At 30.1% G+C, this 15015-nt stretch overlaps 1 protein-coding gene across 1 annotated transcript in view; it reads left to right on the top strand.

The window, feature by feature from the left end:
- LOC106468475 (kynurenine--oxoglutarate transaminase 3-like) overlaps positions 1-15015 on the top strand; it is a 50107-nt gene that overhangs the window by 11783 nt on the left and 23309 nt on the right. The window contains exons 5-8 of the mRNA XM_022396803.1: positions 607-693; positions 2944-3066; positions 5205-5325; positions 10343-10419. Coding sequence (XP_022252511.1) covers positions 607-693; positions 2944-3066; positions 5205-5325; positions 10343-10419 — 408 coding nt within the window. The remainder of the gene's footprint in view (positions 1-606; positions 694-2943; positions 3067-5204; positions 5326-10342; positions 10420-15015) is intronic.

The following is a 15015-nucleotide window of genomic DNA, read 5'->3' as shown; positions in this document are numbered from 1 at the left end:
ATGCACCATTATAACACATTTTCATCTCATCATTTAATTTCTGTCGTGCATATATTGTTGTATGAAAGATATTTTAAAGTGATTCATCAGGTGGTAAACTAATAGATAGATATATAAACCGATATGTGGCGCCTTTTAGTGTACATAAATTCATCTAGAAAGTTTCATAAAAGTTATCTGAAAAATGGGGCTAACTCGGTAACCCATGGCCCCATTTGAACGAAACCTGTTTTATTCTCATTTCATTACAAATATGGTGGTATTATGTGCCATTTTTGTTGTATTTAATTACAGAGAAGCCCACAAACAAACAATCTCAGAGTTTTAGTAGTATATAGACAGATTGTAGGATTTTGTAGGTAATTTGTTATACTGTACATTGTATCATATATTTCAGCTGCACTTCATGTTCAAACTTGTTAATTTCTTTTCAAGTGGATAATTAAGTGTAATTTTTATTTTTGGCAATTAATCAGTTCTTTGTATGTTACTTATATTTATAAGAAAATTTAAATTCATGGTAGTCTTTTTTGAATATTGCAGCTTTTATGTAATTCAATAATGTCTTGCAAGTTGGGATAACTATTGCATATTAATCTCTTCTAGGTCATTATCATAGAACCATTTTTTGAATGCTATGTACACATCACTAAAATGGCAGGTGGCATTCCTGTTTTTGTACCACTTTTGAAGGTAAATTTGAAAACCTCTTTAAATACAAGAACAGTTATTTTAAAAAACAATTTCAGTGTATGAGTTACAAATCAAAATTATTTTGTAACAGCCTCTTAACTACAGATAATTATCACTACTAATAGTATTTATTTAGATACCAGGAATATGCAGTTACTGGCAATATTGCACAGGTCATCAGTTTAAGGAAGTTTATGTGGTATAAAGAATTGAGACCAAAATCTTTTATTTTCAAAGTAAAATAATATATCCTTTTTGAATTAAAAGTTCCTTAATATGATTGTACAGTCACTTGATAATTCCTCACTCTACAACATTTGTTATTACTTAGAAACAAACGTATATAATTATAAATTATGCGTAGGTCAAAGTGCACATGTTACAACCTTTTACAAAGTCAAATTTAAAAGTTGATATTAAGCTACTTTATTACCAATGTATACAGGTAAAGTTAGCATCAAAATGTAGTTAATAAATCAAATGCTAATATTATAAGTCTTATGCTCTTAATTTTATAAGCAAATATTTAAAAAATCTTCAATCTCCCCTTATATGAGAATCTTGACATTTGTTCTCTAGGTTTTTCCAGTTCTCTAATATATTTCTCTATTTACCACCCCTCTCTAAAATACAGAATTTAATATAGATTACTCATTATAATATAGATATTGAGGCAAAGTAAGTGTTGTAATCTTCATTCTTTCTTTTTTTTAGGGAGTAATAAACTAGAAAATTAAGCATGAACAGATGTAGACTGTTATGGACCTTAGGCTATTTAAGATAAACAATTGTAGTTTTTTTTTACAATCTGCAGTCATTTTAGAAAGAAAAAAGTAACTTAGATTTATTTTGTATTTTTATGATGGTTACAAATCCATATAGAGTTAGGATAGAGAAAATAATAGATGAAAAAAAATCCTTGATATTTATTTAGAGGTTATACAAATTAAATTTGAAAGTTTTCAGGTGAAGAAAAAGATTTTTAATCTTAATATGAAAATCACTTTGCACTCAGAGAATCAACACTCTGACTCTATATATTCATGGACAAACTTTTAGTAAAAATACTTAATTAAAAAATTAGATTTTTTGTGTATGAAAGACTTGTAATGTTTGATGAAAGCTTGTCAAATTAATTAAGAGTTAAAGATTATAAAGCTGCAAATGAAATGAAACTTATAACAAGGAAGGAGAAGAAAAGACTTGTTAAGTTGATGAAAAACATAGCTAGGCTAGGTCATACTGGCTTTCAAACTGTTGGCTTGACTTTGCTGGTTGACTGCCACATATGAGGACTGCTACTCCACACTCATTACAAGTTTTTAAGCTAAACCTTCATTGATCAGTTTTGTTTCTGGTTTGAGCTTATTAAAAATGGACCAACTTATCCATTGCTTCATTGGTGCAGAGTTCATACAAGCTTGGTTTCTATTGGTCATGTATTTGATGATACAATTAGGTCAATACCATTATTATTGATTGGTTTTAATTGGGAAAGTGAATTATTTCACTATTTCTGTGGCTAGATTGCAGCCATTTTGTGTTCCTTCTAATTCTTTTTTATACCCTTATATTGTCTTGATTCTCATAATTTTCTTTTCTCATGATCAATTTTTAGAAAGTTTGCTATTATATAGTATCATATGGTAGCGAAAGCTTTTTTCTATACCAATGGCAATAGAAAGCCTAGCCCAACTATAAAAATCCTGTCCATACAACATCTTATATGTGTCATATTTTAAGTTTACTGATTAATTTGCTATATTATGCTTTTGATTATACATTATGAATTCATTACTTTATAATGTTTAGCCAAGGATATTTCATCTTTAAGATATTCACAGATTTGTGTTTTTTTATTTTATTTGTTTAATCACATTGTGAAAAGTGTTACTACTGTTAAGATATACTTATTTAAGAACTTTAGCCAGCATTTCAGAGTTTAAATTTACCTTTTTTCTATTTTAATTTGCTTTTTCTCAAACATAGAATGTACATATAAAAAAAGTCAAAACTATAAAGTGTTTTAAAGCATATAAGCTGTCTCAAAATTAATTTTCTTTTATTCTGGCTGGAAATGCTCAAGAGCAAATTGTGATTAACAGAAGTTACTTATCTACTGAAAAGTAATTATATACTTGCTTCTTGCAGGCATTACAAACTTAGTCCTCATTTCAACTTTTTTTATGAAACACATGATATTATATGCCTTTATTCTGTATACATAATAACATTATATATATTTTACAGAATAAGACTAAGGATTCCATATCAAGTGCTGATTGGGTGTTAGATCCTAAAGAAGTTGCTTCAAAATTTACCAACAAAACTAAAATGATTATTATTAACACCCCACATTATCCACTAGGAAAGGTATGTGTAGCTTAACTTTGTGTTTATTTCTATAGTATTCAGGTCCATTGGTATCTAATGGATAAGTTTAAAATATCCACAAGAATGCATATTCTGGAAGTGTACTGCAGATAATTATTTGAAACATGGATAGTGAAGGAAAGACAAACAAAAGTAAACAACTAAAACAAAACTTTATTCATAAATGGTCCATATCCATACTTAAGCTTGCTGGCAATTGACTGCTGCAGTAAGAGGCAAAATTAAGAAGAATTCAAAGCCACGTCTGCACAGGACAATTTAGAATAAAAGAGAATTCTCCTAGGCCATGCTTTCAAGATTAGATAAAGAGTTCAAGTATGGTGTACCATATTTCAAAGTTAATATGGAATCAGAGAAACTAGTTTATACAAATATAAAAAAAGCATTTTTTAATTAATAACACTGCAGAGAACAAATCTTTAAACTAATAGTTTTGTCCAAAGAAAAGGAAATATACATCTGCCATAGCTGGACTACAAATTTCACACTTCCATAACTAGTTTAGAATATATTTTTGGTCGGATGTATTGGGTGATTTTTTCTATATTTTCATGAATGTGTTCTGAATGTAGTTATAGCATTCTCCTTAACCAGATGTTGAAAAGTCATAAACATGCTAATCCTTTTACTTAAGTAAAGGTTGCATAGATTAAAAGCCAGAAGCTTGGATTACTATGGCCCTGTGTTGTATCTGGTCCCTGTGGTGGGGGTAATCCATCTCAAAGGATAACAAGCATGCTTACACAAAATGATACGAGTTGGGGGTTTTTTCCCCTAAGAATATTATTTTGAATAGTTATTGAATTATGTGTGGCTAGTGAATGTATTAAACATAATTTTTGTTTTTATATGACATATCCAAGTTATTTATAATGGGTATTTTTTGGTGATAATGTGGTCTGTTATCATAACTTCATGTGCTTAATTATTTTGCAGAATCTTGAAGTATGTATTAACTATGGAATGATGTATTTGTTTTCTGTATTTTGAATGGTAGTTTTTGTACATACTTAATGCACATTTTAGTACAGAGAATATGTATAAGAATTCTTGCAATGACAAGTTGTTTAAATGTTTGTCACTTAAAAATACATTTATCTGTAGGTTATTAGTAACATGAAAACAAAATAAGAAGGCTGCATTAATTATTTAATATTGTTACGACAGTGGAAGTCACGCGACACTGGGAGCATGCGAGCTGGAGTTTCTAGAAGGATCATGACTTATCGAGGAACCCCACGAGTGTCCCAGTGTTTGCTAGACGCCCTCTTTTTTAGTATATAAGCCTGGCAAGAAAAACCACCGCAATTGCATAGAGAGATAGATATGCAAATAGATTGAAGAGATAAATAATTGAGTCAAGTGAACAGTAGGCACCATAAGTAAAGTGTGTGAATCACTGTGATTTATAGCGTGTGCTTTAAATGTTGTTAAATTTAAAGTGACTGTGTAAATTCTGTGTATTACAAAGTTGTATCGACAAAGAATAAACTCTTTTTAATTGAGAAAGGACTTGTGTTCTTCGGAAAGAATTTATACCGGAAATTAACAAACGAGCAGAAACGTAACAATATATTAAACATAAAACAATGAAGATGAAAAGAACGTGACATAATATGTTGGATTAGTTTCTTTTGTTTTTGTTATAATTTATTTATATACACAGTGTAATGTATGAAAAAGCCTTTTTAGGTTATACTTAAGTTGCACACAGAACTTTGTACTGTACTCACTCTGCTTTTAGTAAGTACATAGATTTGTTTAAATGTTTATTGTTTAGATTCAACATACTTCATTTTTTACAGGCCAATTTAATGTTGTTTTTATGCTGCTTGTTGCTAGTTTGTACTGAGTCATTTGTAAAAATATATGTTTTTGTGGTAGTAAAGAAAAAGTTTAATTTTTGAACTTCTCCTGTTTTCATATTTATTATAAAGTTGAGAAGCTATTTATTTCTGTATTAAAATTATAATACTTAAAAATTGTATTCATTAGTGCAAATACTACTGTTGATCATTTTGAACCTGCCTTTGTTTTATAGGTATTTGTTGGTTAAATGCTGAAGCACATACAACAGTTTATCATATCTTAAGTTATAATTGGTTATCTATGTTTAGGTATTTACATGCTCGGAGCTAGACATGGTAGCAGAATTTTGTAAGAAACATAACGTCATCTGTGTTATGGATGAGACATATGAATGGTTAGTGTTCAAAAGCTCGGAGCACATTCGCATGGGTAAGGATGCATTAAGGTTATTAAACTGTAGAGCAGTGTTTGCCAAACTAAGGCACATCTAGAAACTACTAAACTAAATCCAGCACATCATGAGTTCAAATATTAAGTTAAAACAACAACACATATACATATGAAAAGCAGACAGTGGCAAATAAAATGTATCTTCACTTGATCATCACATCGAAACTGTTAGTGTAATGAATTTTATTATTATTGTTTATTTTTCTTTAAATTCTAATAAAAAATGGATTTTTTTTTGACACACTGCCAATTATCCTATTTTTGACAAACTAGTGTGGCACCATACCTTTTGGGAACACTGATCTGTAAGTTGTCATTGTAGTAAGAATTTTTCTCTATATTAAGGTCAAAGCTCATGATGATTGTTTTATTTAGGAATTTTAAGTCAATTTTAGAAATGTATATGTCTTTTGAATCTTAAGTGATAAGAAAAATAAGTTTATTTGGGAATATGACATTAGTATTTCACTTTAATATAATATTATAAACTATATTTGTTTTAAAGAAAAATTGTAAATATTGTGGTACATTCAGGTCAGACTGATTTTCCTTTGAGCAGTGATGTAGGTCTGCTGAATAACAAGAGATTCGACAAGATATCTGTTACAGAGTAGTTCTCTGAATAAATGAGATTGTGAAAATGAAATAAAGAGAGTGGACTTGATATAAAATTCAAATGAACAATCTTTATTATAATACAAATATAGGAAATGCACTGGCTTGGTAGACAAAGACTGGTTGCATTTCCCAGATCAGCTACCTTACTATCCTCCTGAAGATCCTATACCAAACTGTTTAACCCTATCACCACAGGCACCCTTTACTGTGCATGACACAAGGTTTTAGTGGCTTACATTGAAAATTTTATTAATCTACTTTTTGTTTATGTTATACCAATTATTATAGCATAAAATCATAGCTAATGACCCATATTTTAATAGTATTAAGGCAGTATTTTAAAAAAATCCTGAATTTTCCCTAGTGTGACACATTTTCTCTAGGCATGTTCTCTTCTCTATTCTATCCACCACCCCTCCAATAAGTACAAAATTAAACGTAAATTATCACTATAAAATGTTCATTGCTTAGACAAACCATCATTTTTATAGCCTTCAATTTTGTTTGGTTACAGAGCTATTAAATAGAAAATCAGACCCCTCTTGCTGCACCCACCTGTCACATCTTCTCTTTCAGGATTTGATAATAGTTCTATCTTACATTTAATTCTATATTATCTATAACCAATAGAAAGCCAAGGTGTTCGTCTATCGAATGACCTATTGTATAAAGTTGTTTTCTGAATGAAGAATTGTCAATTTCACTCTTAGTACAAGCTTTGTTCCCAAGGGAAAGATAACAACTAGCTTGGATGAACTGGTAATGGATTTTGTCACATAGTTAGAAAACCAGAAACATTTTTAAAAGTTAGGGGAAATTGTCTACTTTTTTCAGCTTATTAGTCTGTGTTCTTTGTTGCTTTATTTAATCAAATAAAAATTATTTACTGCATTATTACCATTAGTATAAAAAAAAAGTAAGGTTAAGTGTCATTGACAATCGATAGCAAGAAAAAAGATGATGTGGATAAGTACATCATTTCTTGTTTTTCACGTTTATTTTTTATTTATGATTATAAAAGTAACTAAAATGTAAAAATATGGATCTTGTTAGGTTAGTTAAGATTAGATTAGTTAAAATAAATAATAATATAATAGAATGTTTAATGAGGCACACATGCGGGCAGTTCGGAGTAGCTTGTGGGTAATGTAATCCGATAATGTAACATGAGCTACATGTTCCCTGAGTGATTAACAACTTATAATGGTGCAGATAGTAGTTAGTCATGGTTCAAAGTGCAATCAAATTTAATTATAAATGGGTGTATACTGTTACGAGCTTAAAGCTACACAGAGTAATCGAATGTAATTTCATGTTACAATTTGAAATTATTCTAGAATGAAAAATTTAGATAATTTAGATTTCTTTCTCTTTTTTTTTTGGTGGTTACACGGTTGGGTCAAATTGACTGATCCTGAGATAGCTTAAAGAAAATAACAGATAAAATATAAAGTTTTACTAAAAACAAACGTTTGAAATGTATTTAAGAGGTTTTTAGGGACTACACAAAGGAAATCTGAGATTTTTGAGAGGAAGAAAAGTATTCTTAATCTTAACATGAAAATCACTTTGCACACGAACTATTAAAAAAAAAACAATATATTCATAGACAAATCTTTATTTTGGTTTATTAAAAATACTTCACTAAAAATATGATTTTTTGTATGTGAAAAACTTATAATGTTAACTGAAAGACTGCCAAATTTTGTGAAGGTATACGTACTATATTAAAAGTTTGTAGTATTAAATCTATAAAGACTTTAAATGAGTACAAAGAGGTCACGTGGTCAGTCAAATTGACCAAACTTGTGTTGAGAGAGTTAATCTAACATTCCTTAGTTAATAGGTAATGTCAGATTTACCTAGTATGATTAGCAGTAACCACGTGATTGGTCATCCTTATTAAAACATAATGAAAGTTGGTAATGTATGGTATGCTTATATACCACGATATTCAACTCTTAGCCACAAATCACTAGTCAAAAAAAGTTTAATGATATGCATCAAAAATTTTTTATTAAGTTAATTTATATAGGTTTTGAATTTTATTGAGGATTACATCAAATAAAACATTTTTTCAGCATTTTTCTGAGGATCAAATGAAGAGAGAAAGTGTACTGTTAATGGAGTTTGACACTTTCAAATTCAAATTTGCACTGACTTTTGAAAAGTCATTTTGTCTTACCCTAAAAAGCCAAGGTATGATGTGGAAGTCTACCTGCTTAGTCTGTTATGCATTTTAAGTGGATAATGTTCAACAATTTTTTTCTCTTTTTATTTATCTCCATCTTTATTTGTAATAGCATTACCACAATTGTCATTTTTAGATCTCCTTCAGTAAATAAAGCATGTCATTTTATTGTCACCAGTGATGAAAATAGATTCTCTATGCAAATATTAAATGCCAAAAACAATGGCTCAGTTCTAGACAAAAACCACTTCTGACCCCCAAACCTGGACTCCATCTGCAGAAAGTGATGCTTTGCATTTGGTGGCACATCAATCCACAGTGAACTGTCAATGCAGAGATCTGTAGTCAGCAACTGGAACATTTAAATCAAGCCCTTCATCAGAAATGCTCTTCATTCGTCAATCAGAAAGATGTTCTTCTTCTCCATGACAATGCACGTCCATATGTGGCACGTTTGATGCAACACAAGGTTATGGAGTTGGGTTGGGAAGTTCTCCCCCACCAACCATATTCTCCAGATATAGCACCATCAGATTACCATTTTTTTCGTTCACTGCAACACCATCTTAATGGGAAAAAGTATGCCAATGTGGAAGGTGTTAAAGAGGACATCAACATGTTTTTGGCTTCAAAGCAAAGTGATTTCTTTAATCAGGGCATTAACAACCTGATTGTAAGATGGAAAAGCATCATCAATAAGAATGGAGACTATTTCATTTAATAAATATTTTGATATATAAGTTGTTCGAATTTTTTCATCTAAAAAAAAGCAACATTAATGTGTTGATGACCTAATAGATGTGCAAATCATTGTTTTGTGGAAATTGAGCAAAGATAGGCATTTTCCTTGAATTATCAAAGAGTCAAAATAATATGAAGAAGATGCAAAAAATACTTAATTTTATAGTTTTTTTCTTTAGTAAATTCTTAAAAGCAAAACATTTATAGCTTATTTATTAATAAGCTAATGAGCATGGAATTTTCACATGGAATCCTGAGTAACCTAGGAAATTATCTAATAATGACAAAGTTAAGAAATAAGACATCAAGTCTCATTGAGCTGTCATAGTGGTGTTAAAATTTGGATCACAATTTTCGTTCATATGTAGAATTTATACATTTAGACTTTGTGTGATCAGGAAATGTTCATACACATTACTTATCTGCCTTTGGTCTGTTTAACATGGAATTGGAATCCAATGTTCATGTATGCTGGAAAGTCTGTGGAAAGTTTGTTAAGATGTGTGGTCTAACATTAACCTCACCATCGTTGTCAAAGATTTGCACACTAACAGTGAACATTCTTGTGTTGAGTAATAATGTGAAATCATGGCCATCATTTTAAGCATGACTGAAGACAGAGGAAGAAGTTCTAAGGGTAGCATAGGATCTTGTAACATCATTCTCATAAAGCTTGATTAACCCTTTGCATATGCAAAAATGTGTACAAGTCTAGAGTGTGCATTACAGTATTTATATGTTTAAAATAATGAAATAATGTGTATCTCAATACAGGCATTGAAACTGCATTAGAGGACTTGAAATGTATGTGATAAAATGGGATTGCTTTAACTCCAATTTCTTTGGCTAGATTTTTCATGGAAACTGCTTTGGATTTTGTGGGGTGGCAGTTAGCTTTTTGACCCTTAATCAGTAAATCCTTTTTTTTGCTGGAGATTTTGCCAGCTTTATTGCTGTTCAAGATAGAGTTGTCTTCCATTAAAGCCTTCATTTTGTATATGAAAGTGTAACTCCTGAGTGGTTTGGGGTGTAGTTTTGGTGTACATTAATGTTTTAAACACTCTGTTATTTAAGTTTTCTACTTCCAGGGAGAACATCAATGATTCTGTTATTTGAAATTGTACGTCTTGTGGCTCTATATAAGTCTACTTGTAGTGCAACTGTAGTGTTTAATGGCTGGAAAGTCTCCATGAACCTAACTAAATATAGGTATAAAACATGGTTTATAAAATATGTATACCTTTCCATCGTGTTTTTGTTGTTTAATAAGTAAATGATATGAGTGTTTAAACCAAACAAGAAGGAAATTATTAAGATTTGAATACTTCTAATGTTTTAAAAGTTTTTTGGAAACAAGAATGTAATTTTTTTGTAATATTTAAATACGTTTTCTGAGGAAACAAATATTTAAAAATTTAATAACTATACTCTTACCTATTTACTCAGCAACCCTCCCTGGAATGTGGGAACTAACAATTACCATTGGAAGTGCTGGAAAAACATTTAATCTTACAGGATGGAAGGTAATATTTTTAGTTTTAAAGACAGTTATTTTATGCATTATAGTGTTAATTTTAGACTTTTTTCAATTAGAGAAGTAATTCTTTTAAATCCAGTGTAACAAAGAGTATTTCAAAGTAATTCTATGCATGGTGAGTGCTTTAAAAACTTTTATTGTTTTCCTGCTTTTCATTTCCCATAAATGAACCCTGTGATCAGGATTTTACACATTTTCCATCAACTACGTAAAACACAGGTGAAACTTACAAATAAAAAATCTTTTAGATTAATACATTTACACAGATTATGAAAATTAGATTAAACTATTTAAGTAAAATCAAGAGTAAATTAATTATTATTTACAATATTAGACAAATAGTTGTTGAAACCATGAATTGCACAGTGTATTAGAGTTCATAGCTTAAAAGGGGAAATTTTTAATGTACCTGATCAATAAATAGAATGGATATTTATATGATAATATAATGTAATGTATGCATTATATGTGTATTTTAGTGCTAAACCTTAAAGGTTTGTTTGAACACATGCTGACTTAAGATATGTCATACTTTTATTTTGCATAATTATGTTTCCTTGTGTGTGTGTGATCAACCAAACTGTGATTTAAAAGTGACTTTTGTGCAATAGAATCTGCATTGCATCATTTCCAGTAAATAGCATCTGTAAATTTCTTGGTAGAGTTAGTTTATTTATATGGTAGGATGGAGTTGTTTGCTTAGGATTTTTATTAAAATATACAAGTTGTGCACAATCGTTGTTTCAGAATTTTTTGTCCTAATTGTGAACTGATGGTCTAGTTGGAAACAGCTAGTCAGCAAAACCTACTGCCAACTGTTGGGCTGTTTTTGTATGACCAAACAGTCATATTTTGATCATCATTCTTATAGTGCATCCATCCATGCCCTAAAGTGTGGAGCAAGTTTTTTTACAACACTGACCCACATGCCATGAACCCTCAGGTTCAAAGTTTGAGCACACTAACGATTAGGCCATTGTGGAGTAAGTTTTACAACAATGGCTCACATACCAGCAATCCTTAGGTTCAAAGTCTGAGCACACTAACCATTATGCCACATTTGGCCAATTGTGCATAAGACATGATTACTGGAGTACACATAAGACGTGATTACTGGAGTACATGATGTGAGATTAAATTATTAAGTTATAGTTACTGAATTATAATACATACACTTTAGTTACTTGCATGAATCATGCCACTAAAGTTATGGAGATTGGTGTATGAGGACATCCTTTTAAATTAAAAGTGAGTAATAGATAATGAACTAACTGGATCAAGAGTTGAAGCTAGTAGATCATTGAGGAACATTCCTTAACACCATAATTCATTATAAAAGCAAATAGTCAGCCTTTGAATGTGTTGGTCAGCCGGACACCAATTTAGCAGTGAAGTTTATCCGCCACACTCGATCCTTTATAGTTCAGATGAGTTGATAGTGGCTTGCCTTTACACTTGTTTATATTATACCACCAGGTTTTCCTTGGTCAGTCATTTTTCCTTCCTGCTTCATTTAACATTGTTTAAATCCTTCAATTTTATCAAAATAATTTAAATTGTTAATGTTATCTGAAATGTACGTATCTTAACTTTAATCCTTAATTTTTGTACATGCTCACAAAATTAGTCTTTTGTATATTTAATAGATACAATTAATGTTTTTTTTTATTTATTTTCAAAAGTGAAAGAAGTTAACCCTTTAATAAAAATGACTGGCAGATTAGCTTCTAGCTGTTTATCATTATTAGTGAAAACAAAAGGAAGATATTTACTGTAATCTCTCAGCTCTTTTATGTTTTACAATTCAATTACATGTTATTATGGCAGTGAGTTAGCTGTAATTCCAAGTATTAAACAGTTTATATTGAAGTAAATATTTAATTACTAAATCTACTTTTGTACAAATATGTATGTAATATAACTACCTCCCCCAATATTACTACTTGAAGAGTAGTTTTTGTTGAGTAGTCATCAGTCTTTCTGTTGGTCTCCCATTTTCCAACAAAGGTAGGTACTCATGTCCAAGTGTTCGTATGGGCAGACTGAAAACGAAAGGAGATCCCTTAGTTGAAAAAGGTTCCAAGCTGTTTTGTTTTATTAAATAATTGAAACATAACTTAAAACTGCTGATTTATGATCTCATTTACCATTAAACGTGGGATGCATTTCAACCTTATATAATCATAAATTAAATTGAATGCTACATCAAACGAACAATGTAATTTCAAGATTTTATTATGACTTAAACATACTTTGAAAATAAAAGTTATCTTTTTTATAATATCACAAAACATCTTAATGTTTCTCATGAAATAAGTAGTGAATAAATGCAATAGTAGCCATTACATAATTTTAACCATTCTTTTAAAGGATATATGTATATATATATATATATATATATATTTAATTATTTCATCATAAGTACAGAAAAATCAAAGTTTTATGTTTTAGTGAAATAAGTGTTGAATCTTAGGTTCAAGAACTAGTTAGAGGGAATAGTTTTATTGAAACTTTGTTTTCACCTTATTTGATGAACTATGATTATTATTATTTTATTAAATTACATATTAAGGCTGTATTGGTTTTGTGCTGTGATGCAGAGAACTTATTTTTTCATGTTGTATTTAACATGTAACTGGCAGGTGTTGTTGTAAGTCTTTACTGTGTTGTTGTATCTAACCTGGTACTGGCAGGGGTTGTTATAAGTCTTTAGTGTGTTTCTGTATCTAACTTTGTAATGGCAAGGGTTGTTCGTAAGTTTTTAATTTCTTGTTGTCTTTGATATGGAACTGGCTATGGTTGTTGTAAGTCTTTAATGTGTTGTTGTATTTATTTTTCATGTCAGTAAATGATATAAATTGAATATCTTAAATATTTACATACACTGTTTAAAGCTCCACCAGAATTTACTGTAGAATTACATAATGCATCTCACTGTTGTTATACATTTCAGACTGAATATTTTGGAATTAAAACTTAGTCTAGACCACAATTTTCTTTTTTTATTAAATGTTTATATAATCTCCTGTAATGTATAAAAAAAACACCTTGAACATGTGGGCATAAAGTCCCATTTTCTTTGTAAATATATTAATACCACACATAGAAAATTTATCAGTAAGGTAACACTCAGTTACTCAACTAACTCAGAACTAACTATCTTGCAGACCTAACTTGTCATTCTACAGGTTATAAGTCTGACCCAAAAATACCATGAAGTAACTGTAAAGGTCTAGTCAGCTCCTTGGGATCATATATTCAACCTAAATGCCAGAAAACAATGCCTTTATTTATATATACAATAACTGAAATGATCCTATTACGCCTACCTGTATTGGTGTTACACAGGCCCTCTGACAACCAGTGTGATACAGCTGGAGACAGTGAATAAGTGACTGGGGACCATACACCCATCCACACTAATCAATTCAAAGATAAAAGTCACATATATAAAATTAGTAGGGCATTGATACTCTTATATTTCTCTTGGCTGAGATAATTATTTCACCCAGCTAAGTATGTAACATCTACAGTTATGTCAGAGAATTTCATTGAAATAGGTATTTATTATAAATCAAAATACACATAATGTTATATACAAGACATACATATTGAAACCTAGTTTATAATGCATGTATTCATATTCTTAATAAAACTACAATTATTACATAATTTCCACAAATGTGTGGAAATTGTATCTTAGATAAAACTTTAAACATTCACGTACAAAAAACAATGAGGTATATTATTAAAGAAACATCAATCACAATAAAAGAAGAAGGAGATTGTTAAATCATAATGTAATCCAAACTAATTTAACATTATACTTTTTTACAACTACTTGGAGCTTAATAGCTACTTTAGTTTCACTGAATGAAAATGTTTGCACTTTTCAAGATAACAACTAGAAGAATACTAAAAAAACTTTCAAAACTTACCACAGAATTATTGTAAAAATAGGAAAATTATTTCATGTGCTTGTGAGAAAAACGTTAAAGAGACTGAACACAACTGTACAAAAATACAAAAAACAGTCTTTATTATTTGTAAATACAAACACTGTTTGTGTACTTATAGTTGTAACGTTGAAACATGTAGTGTCATCAACTTTTTGAAGGCCATAGATAGGCCTATATAAAATGTTTTTAATTGTGCACCAGTTTAACGTTGAATATTATTTATGATTTTAACTGTTTGTGTACTTGCTTGATATGACAGATGGTCACTTCTACTAGAGAGCTAGATCCAAAACTTTGTGGTTTATTCCAAACTGACTGAACTTTACATTACTTACTTAACATGGTAACATCAGACTTATCCCGAGCAACTACTGCTACCTGTTTTAAAATAAGGAAGGTTGTAACCTTGAGATATCACATGACTTATAATTGGAGGAAACTGCTGTGTACTTTCATACACACAGGGCTGATGAGAGGAGGGGGCAGCTGCCTCGGAGTCTGTTGAGGGGCCTGGCAGTGGGATATTCCAAAACTCATTAGAAATGCATACTACTTAATGAGCTAAAATGGCTACTGCTTTTTCATGGATTCGTGAATAAATTTGTCATCTAAATTTCTTTTAT

This window comes from Limulus polyphemus, unplaced genomic scaffold (genome assembly GCF_000517525.1).
Source record: "Limulus polyphemus unplaced genomic scaffold, Limulus_polyphemus-2.1.2 Scaffold3019, whole genome shotgun sequence".
Taxonomy (NCBI): Eukaryota; Metazoa; Arthropoda; class Merostomata; order Xiphosura; family Limulidae; genus Limulus; species Limulus polyphemus.
This window is presented reverse-complemented; position numbering and strand designations above follow the sequence as displayed.